The sequence below is a fragment of the Lagopus muta genome, chromosome 1, assembly GCF_023343835.1.
Source record: "Lagopus muta isolate bLagMut1 chromosome 1, bLagMut1 primary, whole genome shotgun sequence".
Taxonomy (NCBI): Eukaryota; Metazoa; Chordata; class Aves; order Galliformes; family Phasianidae; genus Lagopus; species Lagopus muta.
In genome coordinates, this window is record NC_064433.1 from 79,519,461 (window position 1) to 79,538,699 (window position 19,239).

The 19,239-nt window shown below is 38.6% G+C and overlaps 1 protein-coding gene across 10 annotated transcripts in view; it reads right to left on the reverse strand.

Annotated features, from left to right (window-relative positions):
- STXBP5L (syntaxin binding protein 5L) overlaps positions 1-19,239 on the reverse strand; it is a 175,612-nt gene that overhangs the window by 68,113 nt on the left and 88,260 nt on the right. For all 10 annotated transcript variants that reach the window (XM_048941456.1, XM_048941486.1, XM_048941435.1 and 7 more), the window contains exons 6-7: positions 9,869-9,932; positions 3,573-3,656 (exon numbers count right to left, since the gene is read on the reverse strand). In XM_048941456.1, coding sequence (XP_048797413.1) covers positions 3,573-3,656; positions 9,869-9,932 — 148 coding nt within the window. The remainder of the gene's footprint in view (positions 1-3,572; positions 3,657-9,868; positions 9,933-19,239) is intronic.

Genomic DNA, 19,239 nt, shown 5'->3' on the forward strand with positions numbered 1-19,239 from the left:
CTGCAAGACTCATGTGATATGAAGCATCATACTTGTGTTAAGAATACAGTGTAGCTTAGAAAGGATAGGTAAGATTTCACAGTGATGTGCTACAGGACACTAAGAATCATTATCTCTTTTTAATGCTTTTGGTAACCAACTGTTCAAGCATGCAAAGAAAGGAAACTTGTTCAATCTGAGCTGAGTGTCCACTACTTCTAAGACCCAAATTTAAAAATAGCACTCAATATAATGAAAAAAAATGAAAGAGACTTTTAGAGAATGCTTCTCACTGATAATGACATGGAAGCATTTCTTATGGCTATACAAAACAAAGCATCTTCAATGTCATGAGATACGAAATTATTCTCCACTCTAAGAACTAACTGACTGCAGATGTAGTTCTCTTCTTGAACTTAGAAAAAGGGAGTATTTAGATTTGTGGATGCATAATCAGTTACCAGCCTACTTTCTACTTCAGTATCAAAAATATCTGCTATTAAATTCTTGTCCCTATGCTATACAGCAAGTGATTTTACAGATCTGAATAACGAAGAGCCTGCTTCTCAGCAGGTCTATGGAGACAGAAATCCAACATGATTGAGGATCCCGTGAAAGGGTGAGTATCAGGATGGAGTTTTGAGGGTGTGTGCTTCTATTTTGGGTGACATGACCAAGTTGGATATCTATCTGAGAAAGAACTGGCCTTGGTGATGAAAATTCAGGTGCATCAAAGACAACAAAAAAATCTATTTCACACTACAAGTACAAAGGGGCTCATAATGGAGAAGTCAGGTTCCAGGAGAATTTCTGGTATTAAACTGAAGTAGTTGCTCCATTGATGAATCAAATAAAGAAAGTGCTATCTGACTATCCTCAGCAACGCTGGAAGAACATATGGTGACTTAGATCAGACTCACTGTTCATTCATCATCAAATATGGTGACTATATTAGCTTCAAACTTGCTAAAGAAAGTAGGGGGCCTGCTCCAAAAGTAATGCATCTCATTTTATTGCGTTGACCCACAATGTCAGAGGCATACGTTGCTGGTATGACAGTGGAGGTTGAACCTTCCTGCCAATTCTCCATTCAATTTTGTTGCCATGCAACAGATGGCAACAGATGACAAAATGGTGTCTGACAGGAAGTGCATATGCAGCAAAGGTGTGTAGCTGAATTCTTCCATGCACAAAAAAAAAAAGGCAGAAGAACCTGCTGACACCAAACAGTGAATGCAAGCACCATGAATTTGTGTGTGTTTCAGGAGGGGCAATATGAAAGACAAGCCATGTTCTGGACAGTCATGTACAGCTGTCACATCACAAAACGAAGTACATCTCAATCAGTTCAGCCACATGAATTGGCAGGTTATGACCAGGGGACTGTGTACAGAGCAGAATATCGGCTTCAATGCATTGGAAACTACGGTGGCAACACTGGAATACTGCAAAATGTGTGGCAGGTGGGTCCAATATGAATTCTCACATAGGAACAGAAGGAACGCTGTACTCAAGTTTATCAGGACCTACAGAACCAACATGAGGTTGCAGGTGACAGTTTCCTGGATTGCATCATTACTGGTTGTCATGGCTTGGTTCCATGACAGCATCTGAAGGGATCCATGGACCCATGGGCTGGGAAAGGGGGAAAGGGAAAAAAGGTAGGAAGATGGGCTTAGATGAGAGAAACAGTGGCAAAGAGCTAAGGGAAAAAAACTTGATTCACTAAATATAATAGCAGAATGTGAGATAGTACAATACAGTATGATTGGAATTGAAGCCAATAAAGCAAACAAAATGGGAGAGAGTTTCTAAAGGTTAAGTCCTTACTCTAATGCTGTAGGTCAGATGGTGGGAGCAGGTTTATCATTCCCTCTGAACAGAAAATAGAAATGGAACAGTGAAGTCTTCTGGGAGTTGCAGCTCATTCTTCTCTTCTGAGACCAGGAAACGGAATAGTGACAATCCATGGAACTGCAGCATTAACTCTCTAACTTCCAGAACAATACATGGTGTTATGTTTTGGAATACCTATAACAAGCCACAAAACCATGACACTGGTGACAAGGCATAGTGTCACCACTATGAGGTGGAGTCAAAATGGCACTCCATGGAGTGACGACATGAGAATTCCTCGCTGAAGATAAAGCTCAAGACGCAGCCCCCAGTAAGTAAAGTGACATGCATTGTCTTTTGGGATAGGAAAGGGGTGATCCTCCTGAATTTCCTGGAACATGTCCAAATGATCAGCTCTGACAAATATCTATGATAAACCTTATGTTTGCAATCCTACGTTTTGGTGCCAAATACTAGCTGGCACATGCTGAACTAATAATTTATGACTTATAAAACCTTTATAAATCAGTATTGTAGCATAAACCTTTTCTAGGGATTTCCTACAGGAATCGTAGCAGATCTGGAATATTTTCTATCTGGAGCAAGTCTGGAACAAAGCACAAGTTGCAAGTTCACACATCCCTGTAAAGATGGTAAAAGAATCTTTCAAATATATCAGCAGACAACGGAAAGCCATTGAAAGTTGCACAGAGTGGAACAATGACACAGCAAGTAACCACTGAGGAGGGAAGCACATGACTTACAAAATGAGAAAAAATAATTCCTGAGAACAGTTCTGAAAAATGTGGAACAATTAAACTGTAAGAAATTTTCAGCACTCAATAACTCTGACTTAGCAAGCTATTAAAAAGAAAGGAAGCAGGATTGTAACGGCCCTATTTTATGTTCTCTCTTCCTGAGCACAAGAGAGGACAGTGTATGAACACGCACCCTACCTTATGAGGAGACCTGTGAAAAGGTTTATCCAGTCTCAAGGAACAGAACGCTGTATTTTCCCAAGTGTATACACAGACAGACTGTCAGTTATACTGGGATATATCTTGAGGCTTAAATGCTGTCCTGTTTAAACTCATAATTACCCTGTCAGTAGAACATTTGCTGTGTGCAGGATCAGAATTTTAACTCTGCAGTTCAGTTTTAATGCAGTTTTCATGAATGTGTACACACCTTCCATCTAATAAGGCAGTAAGAGAAACAATCAAAAATAGGCATATACCCATTTTTTAAACACTTTTTATTATTACAATAACTGTACTCATGTTTGATATAATCTGCTTTCAAACAGCAAGAGTTGATATTCTGATTAAAGCGAGAATACAATTCTGAAAATTTTTTGTGTAGATCTTGACTACTGGATAATACAGAAAGCCCTACAAAGTAATTTGACTTTCATTCTAGTTGATGTTCTAGTGATATTCAGTATAAGTAATAACATTTCTTATGTAGCTATATTGCAGGTCAGCTCATTACTACATTCTGTTCAGTTAGGGAATGAAGAAGCAGATGAATCTGTTAGAATTAAGGGAAAGTGACTCCGTGTTGTATTACATTCAAAAGAGGCTAATGTAGTACAGCCAGAGAACTCAAGTTTTGATTTGTATTGCCAGCAAGCTGCCAAAAACAGAGCACAAACAGTATTTCGAGAACACACAGTGTTTTAAGACAAAATTCCATCTGTTTGGTAAGAAATATAACTGCTGAATAACAGTATTTATGAATTAATGGAAGTTGCTTACCTCATCATAATAAGCTCTCAAATCAGCTCTTTTAGATCGTAAGTCCCAGAATACTACAGTCCCATTTTCATAGCCTATCAATAGCTGGAGGAGGGAAACAGACCCAATCACAGTTTCATACTCAAATATACATATAGTTATTAAAGAACTTCACGGTTTTAAGGCATATTTCAAAAAATAAACAATATAAAAAATGCCAAACTGATGCACAAGACTGTAGATTATAGTATACATAATACCCTGCATTCAAATTATCTTTTACTATAATTTACTTCTAATGACATACAATTCCAGTCCTGATACAATGTGCTTCATAGATCATTTTTTATGCAAGGTTATATATGTGGACTGTCTTCACAATTTTTTGTCTGTTGAGAAAATACTAATATAGCATGTTTCTCTCAGTGGCTCTCTTCCTTCCCTAGACAACAATTGTTGGAGGGACAACAATTTGACACCTAAGAGTTTTCTTAAATTACATCAAACCAAAGAGTAGCCAGATTAAACTCTCTCTCATCTAGATATATTCCTTTAATTTCTGCTTTCTATTTCTTTTAAACATTTTGAAGAAATCCTGTTGCAGAAAATAAATTGCTTACTTCTCTAGAAATTGAAAGCAAGTTTACCTGTTTGCAATTTTTTACTTCTAGAATTAGAACATCATACAATCATGCATACCTGAGAAATACCAGTCAGATTAAGCAAAATATGATAGGGAATATGATAGAGAAGAAAAGCAACGCTTATGAAAGAAGTAAGAATGAACACAATGCTTTCTCCTTGTTTCTACTAAAAATAACTAAATTTTATGTCAGCTGTTGTATTGAGTACTTTTAATTTGAATTTAGTTCATTCTAAATCTTATATAATGCGTGAAGCCTGGCGTGCTTAGAAGTCCTGCAAACTGTTTCCCATGGAGCTTGTCTTCCTAAGAATCAGTTCTGAAGAATGAGAATGAGCATACTGGAAGACACACATTTTGATTATGGACTATTCATGTACATGGGGCAGTGATATCTGCAATTGTTTTTTGTCCTAAAATACATGGACGATCGCAGAAGGCAAACAAAAATTCAAGAATTTTTCCTATCAAGAATTTGAGGGAAAGAATGACAAGATGACAAGACTATCTCTTAGTCTGTGAAACTTCACTAAAATCGCTGCTGTTACTGACTACAGCTTGTGTAAGCCATAAAAGCTGAACTGCTGGACTGCAAAACAAAACTCTTTTTTTCCAAATTAAGCACCTTTAATACATCAATACCGCAGTATACAGAGTCTGGGAATACTCTAAATTCTACTGGATATAATTCTCTGTGTTGTCAGAGTATTTTTTACATGGAGATCCATTTCGTGTTCTCGGAATGACTTACAGTTAAATACATATAATACCTGAATAGGGAAAATACCTGATTATTTAGGAATTTTGTTCCCTAACAAAACACAAATTGTCTTGGAGAAATCTCAGAATATTTATTATTTTTGCCCTGGACAGGTCCATCTGGGATTTTGTAGCAGAGTAAATGAGAAAAGACATCAGTGTTCAGAAATCATATAGCAAACTGGATAGTACTATTGTCAGGTTGCCATATGCTGGTCTGACACAGAGGACTGCCAACAGGAAAATGAACAAAGGGCCTTACTGCAAATTCTTTCACTGCCAGTGTAGTGGTTCTAAACAGAGACAATTGTATATTCAGGACTTAGTGATTTGCGTAACAGCCTAACAGGCCTGTACTGAGATATGCTCTGCTGCACATATTCTTTGACCACAAGACAAACTTAGCTGGGTAATGGTAAAGGAGAAGCCTGTAGGCAGCTCCCTCTTGGTAAGAGTAAACACAGTACCCATGCGCCCTTGTCTTAATCTAAATGTAAAGCAGTATCTTATATGAGCAACCTTTTGCTTGACAGTAGAAAGAATAAACTTTTTGAGTAAGCAAATCTTTTAAGAGCTCTAAAGAGATGGAAATGCCGATGAACCTCTTCACAGATGATGTCAGCAGAGTGTGCTGTGTCCATTTAATGTTGTACTATTTGGGGTTTCCAGCATTTTACGTACATAAGATTATCTGTCTTTTTTCCTTTTTGTATTTTTTGTATTCTTTGTATATATCATGCAGATTCTGAGTGCTTTTCTTACTATCTTCACTACTGCATTACAGCTGGGTACCAAACCAGTTGAGTTTGGTTTGGGTCTACCAGTATTCTTTCTCAGATTTATACAATTATAAACAGGAAAGGAATAGAAAAGCATTTAGTATGTGACCTTGTTTCATAATAAGCATTCCTCCCCAGTGAAGCAGGCTTGTTTTTTGATTTTTATCACTCTCTTTTGCAAAGACATTGTGCTCCAGGTAGTTACTAAAAGGTAAAATATCACCTATCAGATGCAGCTTCCCATGTGATCTATCACTAAAATGTCGATGCACAACAGCACTAAAGAACTGCAAGATAGAAAGCATTGAGCTTCACGGGAAGCTGAAAGATGCACAGAACTGCTGCATAGCTGCAATCTCTATCTATCTTCTATTCTCAGATGGTAGCTCTGCTGCTTGACTAATAATAGTGTGGTGTGACAATAAAGTCAGAATTCCAACAGGGTGAATATGATTAGTCTCATTCTCAGTGTATTTATGATACTCTAAACTGTCTGAATCAGTTGATCTGAATCTAATCTGTCTGAAGTACAGAAAACCCAAGCCTTCTCACTCTTGCTTACTGTATGCCCTTCAGAGATCTGTAAGATGAGCTCTATGCTAGTCAACACTGTAAAAAAAATCCATAATCTGTAAATACAGCTGTAGGAGAAAACATAAACAGAAAACCATAAACATATTGATACATATAAAAGGAGTATAGGAAGAAACCAAAAAGCTATCTTTTCATCTTGCGTTTCTGAACCCTTGTTTAATTTCTCATACTTAACAATTAAGAATCATGCAGTAGGTTGCACAGAATTTCAATGATGGAGGAGTTCTGGCACAATCTTCCATGTCTAGCAGAGTTGCTCCACATTCTGACCACACAAATCCTTATCCCTGAAATGATTTTGATGTCAGTATTTAAGGGAGATTTCTCCTTTGCAATCAACAACTTCCATTCTGGTACCTGCCAGGCAGCCCCCTCTTTGTCCCGGTAGCACAAAATTTCTGTGGGGAGAAAAAAAAAGCCTGCCAAGCGCACTCTACATTTAGGTGTTATTAGATCTCAGAACACAGACTCAGAGATAGGAAGTTTAGTCCACAACCTGATGGTTGATATCATTAAACCTTTTCCTATTAAGCTTTCTCCAGTTGCTGGGAAACTACAGATCACTGCAGTTAATGTCTTCTTCTGTGTCAGCAAGAAAAATACTGTTTGCTACAGATCTGCCACTTACAAATATCTGTGTACTTCAGTCTGTTCCTAATGTACACTAACTCACTGACATGGCAGGTAATTACATTTCATGAACTTAATCACTTAATCACTAGGTCCCCAAATTGTTCTTAAATGGCAGGCTAAAAGCCCAGATTCTCTTTGTTTTCTGTCTTCCAACTACCACATGCTAGAATCGTAATGGAGACCGTCTTCAAACCCTGCCTTGATAGTTCGTTTGGAAGGTCAAAGTCTTCTGGAATTAATTACATTCAATCTTTTGGCACAGAAATACTGGTCATCAGTCATTGATATCAACTACTGAACTTTAAGCATTCTAACAGTAATCAACTTTATGATATCACAGAGAAGTATACACTACCGGATCCTGGCAGAGTGCAATATCCTTACAGAGTATAAGAATATCTGTATTACCAGCAATGATTATAACTGAATTGTTACCCAAAACATTCTTCTAGCTTTTGTATTGAAAGAGACTATGGACTGTCTTCCTCCTCATAACAACTATTATTTTCAAACTCAGGATCACAATCAGATCTATTCCATAATTTTCTTGTCTGACATAACTGTGTATCTGTGTATCAGGTAGAAAACGTTGCCTCTTCTCTGAATCTTTTTGAGTCTGATTACATCACTTTTGAGATAGAAGAGCAAGAGTTTTTTACTCAGTACTCAGCAGGCAAGTCAACCATGCATTTATGCAATAGGCCTGTTTTCTCTATTCTGCTCTAAATGGTGCCTGTTGTTTTATTTTTTCATCACTACTGAGCACTGAGCTGATATTTTCATTGAGAAATCAGTCTCCATTCTGTAATCTTGATAGTAAGCAGTAATGATCATCTGAAACCCTCCGTCTTATATATGAAGTTAGAAATATTCTTATCCTTCACATGCATCACTTCACATTGTCTATACCAAATACTTACAAAAGTCATTATTTAAGCTGTCATTTTACTGCTGAGTTTCTCATTCTCCTAAAGTCCAGCAAACCTGATTACATCACAGTTTACCCTCTTCTAGGTTGTTTATAACTATGCTGAGCACAAAAATACCCAAACACTGGGTTTATATTTTTCCTTCCATTTTTTCCTCTCTGAAGAAAGGTTGTTTTTTTTTTTTTAATTTTCATTCTTTCAACTCAAATATATATTTTTTCCCCCTCTTTACTATTGTACCTTTTCACTGGAACCATGTCTTTTGATTCAGGGTTTGACCTCCTCCTTTGTTTCTGTGAACCTTTTACTGATATCTTCCATTAAATATCAAACTGCTGATTCCACATTCTGCAAATCTGCAAGTATTTTGTTAGGATCAATTGGTTCTTTACACCATTTTCAATTTATCAATGATACAAACAGCAGCACAGGGATGGTTTCAGTACATCTTCAATTCTCTCCCAATACATTTCCAATGTTTGTTTTCAAAAAGAATCCACCTGATTTTGCTTTTACCAGAGCCTTGCTCATATGCCAATACTTCATCAGAGCCCAGACCTCTCAAATGCATTCTCCAACCAATAAGCAACTGTAGTACTTTCCAAGTAGACTCTTCTCCAACTTCCTTTACTGAGAAGTTGGAGTCTCAGTAATTGAGAAGATGAGAAATTGGAGATGAAGTCTTTTCATCTTCCTTTCAGCTGAAGTAAAAATATTTTAGGTTATTGTTGTAACATGGTACATGACTTCCTTCAAGAGATACACACTCACGGAGAATTTCTTTTCTTTTGGCATTTTTCTCACTACACATTGTGCTTTAGGTGGGTCAGTAACAGCTTCTTTGGAATGTAACAAACAAGACTTGTACTGGAACAATAAAACTTGCTTTTTATCAGGTATTTCAGCATCAATAGTTAAGTAGCATTTCTTGATGACTCCTGGTTTGAGGCTAAGACACTATGCTCCATAGCATTTAATTACTTTCATTGGCTCTATTCTAAATTGCTTCAACTACTGTGATTCTTTCAGAAAAGCTTAAAGATCCAGGCTGTTGGAGGACTAGACAGCAAGTGCACTGTCTGCATAGTTCACTCTGCAAGATGGATAACTCCAAGGATTGACAATACAAATGAAATTCAGATGTAGTCTCCACTGTCATCCTGGGTAGCTATATTAATTTCAGCATAATGTACCCTATATCAGAAACAAACTCTGAATGCTTCTAATTTCCAATAATCATCAGCAGTTACATGAGACACAACGTCAAATAGATACACCGTTTGTAAATCGGAGTCCTTTATAAATGCTTACTGAAATGTAATTCTCAAAAGTGATCAAAAAAGACAAAATAGCTAAGTGCCCTTCCACATGGGCAAAATGGTAGAAAATTTAGCAGCAGCATCTAAATAAAACATTTCTGGCAACCAAATTTCATTTTCAAAAAGCTACCAAAGAAACAAAGCCAACTCAGATTTTGCCTTCTCATGATATGAATCACACTTCGGTTACATGTTTTGCTTTCACTTATTCACAGCTCTTTGCTACTCTCAACTCCGCTAAAGAACAACAGCGAGTTCCAAATGTTGGTTGCTATCATTATTATTCTTGTGTAAAAAACGATATATAATCTTATGAAAGCTTGGTATAATGTCCTCATCATCGCATGCGTTCTGCAAGTACCAAAGTCCTGGCAGTCTCTAGTCAATTCTTAATTACACAAAAATCACATTTATTTAATCAGGAACAATTTTGACAATTTTGACTGGCTGCAGGTTTCAAGAGATGTTGTCTGTGCATTATAATTTCTTACTCATAAACTTATTCAAAGAGATTTTTTTTCATAAAAGCTGTAAAACAGTAACAGTGACCCTAAACATACATATACCGAATGAAAGCAGATTATCATATCAGAGAAAGTGTTATTAAGGTCAATGCAGGCTATAAAATGTTGCAGTATGTTATATCATTAGTTGTACTCACTTTCCCTTCATCTCTTGGGCTATCACTTAAATGTACAACTGGCCCAGGGTGAGTCTTAGTGGATCTGCAAGACAAAAATCAATTCAAATCTGTGAAACTTCTCTTCGTACAAAGAGCTAGATGCTTACCTTAATTGCTAGGTGTGTTAACATGCATCTCCAACAACTTTATAAAAAGTCCAAAGGGGAAGGTAGTCACCTGAAAATAATCTATACACGTTCATGTTCAACTCTGTTCTTTCTTGCTCTGTTACAGATAAAGCCCCTCATTGATGAATACTTTCTTCTTTTAAAAAAAGAACAACTTACTTTTCACCCCATTATAGATTTTTTCCCCCAAATTTCTAAAGATTTTTTGCCTTTTCTTTTGTTCACTCCCTCACTTTCTGTCTGCCCTGCTCTCGACTGATTTCAAGGTTAATCTGCCAAGGATATGCAGTCTTCACTAGATTCATTTCAGTAACTAGTATCAAGCCTCACTAAGCTCTGATGTCATTAATGACAGAGATTCAGTAATCTCAAACACACTGCTCCATCAGCTCGCTTCTTAGAATAGAGGAACTCTGGAAATTAAGTGTCTTGCCTTTGTTCAATAAAGCCTTATGTCTTCAGACCAACCACTACAGTTACATTCACAATGCATACTCAGTATAGCTCCTCAGCCATAAAACTCATCCTTTGAGTCTTTACAAGTTTCTCTATAGATTACTTTCTGTTCTTGCTGTTCCCTCTATTTTTGTAACAGGTACCATCAACTTATTATGCAGTTTAGTACAGAGATTGCTGCTCAAGTCACTGCCATCCAGCACCTGACAGCAAATGCAAGTAGGAAACCGAAGGAATGGATGAAGATTTTTGGACTGCCATCTTTTCTGACCAGACCTTTACACCCTGGCAGTCATACAAAGAAGACCATCACTAAGTTCACAAAGCTTCAGGCTATTTGACATGGAGAACAGGACTTTTCCTTCACTTATGTTCTGGGTCACAGCACACATCCCCTGCATTTCAGCTCAGGATCTAGACTTGCTCTCCCTACTTACATGACTGATCTGAATTTATCAAACACCAACAGAAAAATAAATAAGTCAGAAATTGGCCAGGCCCATAAGTTTATCTGGAAGCCACATGTAAAATGACTTAGCCAATAAATTGAAAAAAATTCTGCAAGAAAATTAAAGAAAAATCAAAACAAGCTTTTCCAGCCAAACTACTCAAAGGAATTGCATAAGAGTATTCAAATACTGAACTGTAGCAAAACTGGATATCAACCACTTTATTCTACCAGGAACAATTCCCAATCCAAATTGAGAGTAGTATACAAAAATTTCCAGGCATCTTGAACATTAAAACATTGCAGAGTAATCTGTACCCTCCTTCCCAAAGCAATCATCTAAACACCAGACTTCCAAGAAAGGCTATACCTTACTTCCCTACAAGTATTTTAACATTAATGCTAGTTGAACAGGCAAGTCTGGTGGCAATCTGGCAGCATGTTCACATGGTGAACCTTCTTCATGAGGTGATTCCATGCCATCATCTCCAGCTTTTGCAGATCATGTTTCCTCAGTTAGCTGTAGCATTATACTTTGCTGCACGAGGTCTAGGTCAGTAAGGCTTCCACAAAGAACGATTTGCAACATATCCCAGCAAAATAGAGAGATTAGCAGAAAAGAGGAGAAAACCTATTTACAGTATATACGTTCTGTACAGAGTGCGTTTAATAGTGACAGCAGCAGGTACACACTTGGCTTAAATCATAGCATGCAACCATTTTATTTATTTATTTATTTAATTTTGCAGAGATGCAGGTAACAGGAGATCTGGCTATTCTTATCCCAGTCAGCTCCCCAAAAGGGACAGCCTCAAGCTGAACTTGTGCATCTGAGTAAGCTATACTGGAAAGAGAGAGACAGAACAAGGAATTTTCCATTTTAGACAGATAAGAATCATTTCCAACACACTGTGAATCCACTTTTCTCTCCTTTTTTGAATTTCTATGGGCAGTTCCTCACTGTTAAAAATGGTCCAGTTAGTCAGACAACAAACCTTGTTGACAAGTGCTACAGAAGAGGGAGCAGAGCCAAGCAAACAGTCATGGCAACATCAGCTGGCAACAGATAAAACGATGCAGGCAGGCATGACATGCTGGTTTTGGCCAGTTATTCCAACCCACCGAACTGATCATTATGCAGACTGAGTAGCTTGGCAATACAGGTGTTGGTATTTGACCAGGAACGTTAGCAAAACTGAGGAAAATGGAGGGAGAAAGGAAAAGTGTGTACTGTTCTTCTAAGACACAGGGTGATCCCTTCTAAGCTGCTGTTGGTATGTGCTAGTTGCAAAAGTCAAGAACAACTTAGATACATTTGTCTGAGCACTGTTTTCTTTTTAAGATGTATATGTAGTGCTCACTAAAGAACAAATTCATTTAGTTTTGAGTGGAAGCAAAGTGTTACATGAAAGCTGCAGCCGCTCCACATTACATCTAATGATAGGTTAGTTATACTTCTATTGCCACACAAGATATTAGCTCCTTTGAAAATGATACAAAACTGTTTTTCACTACCAGTCTTATTTTTATCTTATCCTTCCAAGGAAGTACTCTTTGATTTCTATATGAGACTTCAGCTAAAAGGAGTAATGTCACCCATACACCACATTTTCCTACCTCATTTCTCTGTCTTGAATCTACTGTACCACAGTAGTTGGAGGATCCTGGAATGTTTGCATCTGAAAAAGTATAATAAAATTTCGTCCTGCTTTTAATGAGATTCAACACTTTTTTGTTGTTTTAGGAGTAAAATGAGTTTTATTTATGAGGCTCCTAGATATTTGGTCAATTTTGCTGAGTAAGTGCTTCACATACAATCTCTGTAAAGTCATTGCCAATCACAGCAGCCTGTACACCCAATTTAGGAAATCTTGTTTTTCCGCATTCTTGTTCCTCTGTATTGAATATAAGCATTACCTTAATATTTATATTACCTTACTCTTCAGTACTGTAATAAAGTAGTTGTTTTGTATTATAACTAACTAGGTCAAGTTTCTTCCAATTTTATTATTTTAGTCTAGAAGGTACGTTACTCATCAAAAAGGTCAGTGAAGCATTCTTCTGCTTTCACACCTACACCAGCAGTTTTAGATTCAGTTCTTGTTAGCTTATTTGCATCAAATACAGGGTGTAGGATGTAAGGTACTGGTAGTGTGGAGGCTGCAGGGGTGGCCTTTGTGAGAAAAGGCCAGGGGCTGGCTTGTGCTGGACACAGACAGCTCCAGAAAACCCAATGCAGGACACAGCTTAGCCCAGTAGCAAAGTTTGAGGTGCCTTGGGAAAATGTATTTAAGAAGGGTGAAATGCTGCACAGGCAGTAAGGAGTAATGACAACAATTGTGAGAAACTGCCCTGCAGACAATGAAGGAACTGCCCATCAATGAAGGAATGCAGGAGGTGCACCAGGGGCTGGAGCATAAGTTCCCCTGTAGGCCATGAAAAAGACTATGGTGAATTAGGTTGTCCATTTGCAGCTGAAGGAGGACCATATCTCCAGACAGTAGCCTCTGGAGGACGCCACAATGAAGCAGTTGGGTATTTAAGAATGAGCTACAATCTATGGGGAGCCCACTCTGCCTCCTGAAAGACTAGTTCATGGGAAAATCCCATGATGATGCAGGAAAAAATAGTATGAGGAAAGAGAGACAAATTGTTATAGACTGATTGCAACCCCCCATTCCACATCCTGTTGTGCTGCTTTAAATTTTGTCTTAATTTTCACCATCCACTTCTATTTTTAAATGGCAATAAACCAAATTTTATTTTCCTCAAATTGAGTCTCTTTTGCCCATTGACAGTAACTGGTAGTTAAACTCTCAGTCTTTACCTCCACCCATGAACTTTTCCACCTTATTTGCTTCCCCTATCCTGCTGAGGCAGGGAAATGAGGCAGTGGTTGTATCAGGGTCTTGCAGCCAGCAAGGGTCCACCCACCATAAATTCCTTAATTGTTCAACAGCTGTCAGTTTTGACTTCATACAGGTAGAAGAAAACAGTGTTTACTAAGTTTGGCAGTCATAGTACTAACTCTGTCAGGAAATGAGTAAGAATTTTTTTTTAACAATTGGGCAGCCTAAAACTCATTTCAGATTTGCTATCACAGATAATGTTACACATGGAATTTCTTGAGTGATGACAGCTGATGTTACTGAAGCATTCTAAGATTGGAGAGCCTGCTCCCTGGCAGTCTTTCTGCACTAGCACTTCCAGTGCTCCAAGAAATACTGCTTTTTGTCCACAACACACAAAGCATTTTGTGCATCAAAACTGATTCCTCTTCAGTCTAAACAACAAAAAATAGTCACAAGGTGCAGCACAAAGCTTTTAGTTTGGCTTTGCAAGAGACATGCAGTCCATGTTGGAGGACATGTCTCAGGAATGATATGCTGATATGATATACAAAATTCCACTTCAGATGGAACAGGAGAGAAAAATGAATGAGACTTAACTTTCTCCATTCTGCATGGTCTTTCCCTTATTCCTCTGAACCTAACATCTTGCTGGATATAAGAGAGGGATATGATAAATCTCCACCTTCCTGCTCCTGTTGAAGTGATATTTGCTCTGCCCTAGTGCAGGACTGTGGCTAAGAACGCAAAGCTAGCTGTCCATGCCGCACATTAAGATGAACAAGAAATATGCCAAAGGCAGATCAATGCCTTACTTGACATGCATCTTCTTGTATCTTCAAGAAAAGCATTAACAAGCAAATAACAGCAATGTTTTCTGGAGCACTAGAGCAGTGTTGCATGTAAAGGGGCTGCCAGTCACTAGGCTCTATAAACAATTTCTCCTAAGGGTAGACATAATGACTGCACTACAAATAGGATTATATAAAGCAATTATTTAGCTAATTTAGTTAGTTTACAGAACTCATGAAACACTACTGGAGCTACAGCTACAGTAACTGCTACTTTCATCTAGCAAATTATATTGCTTGTGAAAATGTGTACACACAAAAACATTTTGCCTCATGTAACTATAGTATACATACTGCATTTTGTTTCCACTCACTGCTATTAGAGCTGGTTTGTCAAGAAGATTGGAAATTTGGATGTTGTCATTAAGAAATGTCATATTGAGAATAAAAACACTGTTGAATTAAATTAAAAACAAAAGCAGAGATCTAACAGATGGAAAGTATGAATAGCTTCTGGGAAACCAACCATATATGAAGTCATTGTGAATGGAACACACTACGTTGATGCCAGATACTTCATTATAGGCATTTCTTCAAGCTGGTTTTAAGGCACCATGTAGAAAGCAATTAGATCTAAGCCCTAGAGAAAGGCAAAAATAAGGAAGCAGTAGAAGAAAATAAAGCGTAAGTGAAATACTTGAGCACAGAATTCTTCAAATACTAGGCAGAGTGCAGATTAGAGTGACTGAGAAAACGAGGCTCTATAAAGTTCTATGAAAAGCCAAGTCTCCCAGCGGGGCCTCACAATGGCAGAATAGAAGAGGACGATCATTTCCCTCACTCTGCTGGCCACTCCACTTTTGTTGCAGCCCAGGATACACTTGGACTTTGGAGCTGCAAGCACACACTGCTGCCTCATGTCAAGTTTTTAATCCACCACGACCTCCAAGTCCTCCCCAAGACTGCTCTCAATGAGTTCTTTTCCCAGTCTATATAAAAACATACCTCTGATCACCTGGATCCAAAACCTTGCTCTAGTCCTTGTTGAACCACATTAAATTCACATGGGCCCAATTTTCAAGCTTGTCAAAGTCCTTCCAGATAGCATCCCTTCCTTCTATTGTAGAAACTGCACTTTTCAGCTTGATGTCGACAACCATCTTGCTGAGGGCGCTCAATCCCAATGTTTGTATCATCAAAGGGAGATGTTGAAGAGCACCACTTCCAAGACAGAATCCTCAAGGGACACCTCTCATGACCGGCTTCCACCTGACCATCCAAACAATTCTTTAAATATCTAATAGTCCAACCTTCAAATCTATATCTATCCAATTTAGAGATAAGGATGTTCTTCAAAGGCTTTGCAAAAGTCCAGGTAGATAACATCAGTTCATCTTCCCTGATCCACTGATGCCACTCCATCACAGAAGGCCACCAGATAGGTCAGGTATGATCTGCCCTTGGTGAAGCTGTGCTGGCTGCCTTGGATCACCTCCTCATCTTGCATATGCCTTAACGTCTCTTTCAGAAGGATCTACTCCATGAACTTCCCAGGCATAGATGTGAGGCTCACCAGCCCACAGATCCCTGGGTTTTCCTTTCTTCCTTTCTTGAAAAAAACAAGAGTGATGTTTCCCTTTTCACAGTCACCAGGGACTTCACCTGACAGCCATGATTTTTCAAATATGATGGAGAGTGCCTTGGCAACCATGTCAGATAGTTCTTTCAGGTCCTTGGGATGCATGTCATCTGACCTCATAGACTTGTATAATAGTCAGCTTCATGAAGCAGCCTCAGACTTGCACTGTCCTTATGGTGGGAGGGATTTTTCTCCTCCAAACCCCAACTAGATGTTCAGGGATGTGAGAGGCATGTGATACCAGACTGCTAGCGAAGAATGAGTGAAAGAACCTACTGAGTGCCTCAGACTTCTACAAGTCTGTTGAAACCAGTTCTCCCTTCTCATGTATCTGTGGGTGCACTCGCTTTGGCCTGTCTCTTCTGATCAATGTACCTGTAGAAAACCTGTAGTTGTTATTTTTCACATCCCTCATTGGGTTCAGTTCTATCTGCACCTTGGCTTTCTTGATCCCATCTCTGTACGCCCAGATAGCATCCCTGTATTCTTCCCAGGCCACCCATCCGTGCTTCCACTGTCTATATATTTCCTTCTTATCCCTCCGTTTGACCAGCAAGTCCTTGCACAGCCATGATAGTTTCCTACCTCCTCTGTTTGATTTCTTATGCTCTTGCACTACTGGAAAGGTATCCTTAAAGACATGTCAGTTGTGTTCTAATCCTCTGTCTCTAAAGACAGTTTCCCAGGGGATCTCATCCAATAATTCCTTAAACAGTCTGAAGCTTGCTCTTCTGAAGTTCGGAGTTCTGCCTCTGCTCTTTGCCACGTCCATGTTCTTCAAGATCATAAACTCAACCATGGAATGGTTGCTACAGCCCAGACTGCCTCCAATCTTAACCTCCTTAATGATCTACTCTGCGCTGGTGAGCATCAGGTCTAGTAACACTTCATGTCTGGTTGGTATGTCCAACAGCTGGACCAGGAATTTATCCACAAATGACTCTAGAAGTCCCTTGGATTGTTGGCAGCCCACTAAGGTGTTTTCCCAGCAGGTATCTTACTGGCTGAAACGAGAGCCTGTGAGCACAACACACTGTGCAACTAAAGCAAGAAGGCCTCCTCAACAGCCTCCCCTTGATCAGGAGGCCTGCAGTAGATCTCAACCAACAAGTCCTTTTTTGGTCTGGTCACTAATTTTAACTTAGTGTTTCTCAACCCAGTCATGGTTGTTTCTCAGGGACAGCTCTTCACAGTGTGATTTGACTCATCATGTTTATGTGATAGCAACTAGGTCATAGTTTTCTAATTGCTTAATGGTTTCCAACTCCTGCTTATTTCCCATGCTGCATGCATTGATGTAGAGACACTTCAGCTGCGCTACTGGCCATGTTACATTCTTGGAGCAGCCCTCCAAATCTCTCTGGGACAAATCTGATGTTTTTCCCTGCTTCTTCCTAAAGTGACAGTGCTCTCTGGTTTTTGTTTGTCACTAAGCGGTACATCCCCTTCTCATCAAATCTAGTTTTATCACTCCAGTGATAAGCCCAGCCAGCTTGCTGCCCGGTATGTTCTTGCCCCTCCTGATCAGTTGTGTCCCTCCCAACACACCCACTGGGAAAGAGCCAAGGAAGAAAACATCAAGTAGCTATGGCTCTACCATAACTCAGTTACAGTTTTCCCAATTCTTTGATGCGCGAAATCTCGTAAATTCTGACAACTTTAATTTATTCATTCATTAGTTAATGCATGCTTGGCAAGAGGTTACAATGTAGATTTATCATTTTTGAAGGTTAACCAATGGGCTCTTAGGAAGCTCTGTCTTTCCACAAAACACCAGATGACAATCCAAAATGTATCCTGCAGGCTGAGAAAATAAATGTCAGTATGGTTGGAGTAAATGGAGTGACAAGCTGGGCTTATTGACTACTCCTCTCTTACAGACCTATTTCCAAATATTCTAAAGGAAAGGAGAGTGGCAGTTTGCTTGCTAGAGAGTAGAAGACCAAGCAGTATCACAAGCACCAAACACCTCTGGTGAAGTACTAGCTCTGCTACATGCCACAGAAATGACAAATGAAAAAGTTTTGAGTTATTCTTCACTGTTAGGCAAAAAGATGCTTCCTTGTGGTCAGGGATAGTGACAACGCATGAGACAGTAATGGCCAAGACCAGTGCTGTTAGAGCAAATGCTAGCAAAAATGTTATCAAAACTCCCCATATTCTAACTTTCTCTCTTAGCTCTTGACAAGATCAGGTCCACTTTTTCTCTCAGCTTCTAGAATAGATTCAGTTATGTTCAGTACTGAAAATCATCTCAAGCAAAAAGAATTAATTTTCTTTGCAATATTCGTCTACTAAGGCCTTAGTTTCTCACTAAGAATATATATTGTTTAAAGCTGGATGTATAATCTCTCCTATAAAATGATAGTACTTATAATATTTTGACCATCTGTTTGACGTATTTCTCTACTGTCTACTTCTAAATGGACCCTAATGATAAAAAAGACTTCTTCAAAACTCTACAGTTCTTTCAGTAATTTCTGGCACAGAAATAGACACACACACAAGAAAAATCTCAAATAGTAACAAACTTTGAAAGAAAAAAAAATTCAGACCTAAAGCTAACTTTATAAGTCAAAGTAACAATGCAGGCCAAGGTGACCAAATCTACTATATTCTATGAACAGTCTAAAAAGTATACAGCTGAAGGTCCTCCCTCTTCAGGTCTTCAACCTACTAAAGCCTCTTCAGCTGACTCTTTCTCTGCAACAGAATCACTGTTAGAAAAAAAATTCTTGCAATTATTTGACAGGCCTCACTGGCAGGCATTGTTTATTTTTTTCTTTTGTTCAGAGGTTAAGTAGTTGTATTCTCCGGAAATAAAATCATCTCAGTAAGTGTCAGAAAACAGTTTGTGTGGCTGAAACCTTGCTAGATATAGGAACAGACTAACATGAATTACTAGAATAGGTTTTCTACACTCCCTATTTTCCCTATATTCCCCACATATACAATACCATTTATGGTATGATTTACCAGGCAACATCATCATGGCATTGCAGGGACAAATTCAGTCCATGATGAAAACCTAGAATATAG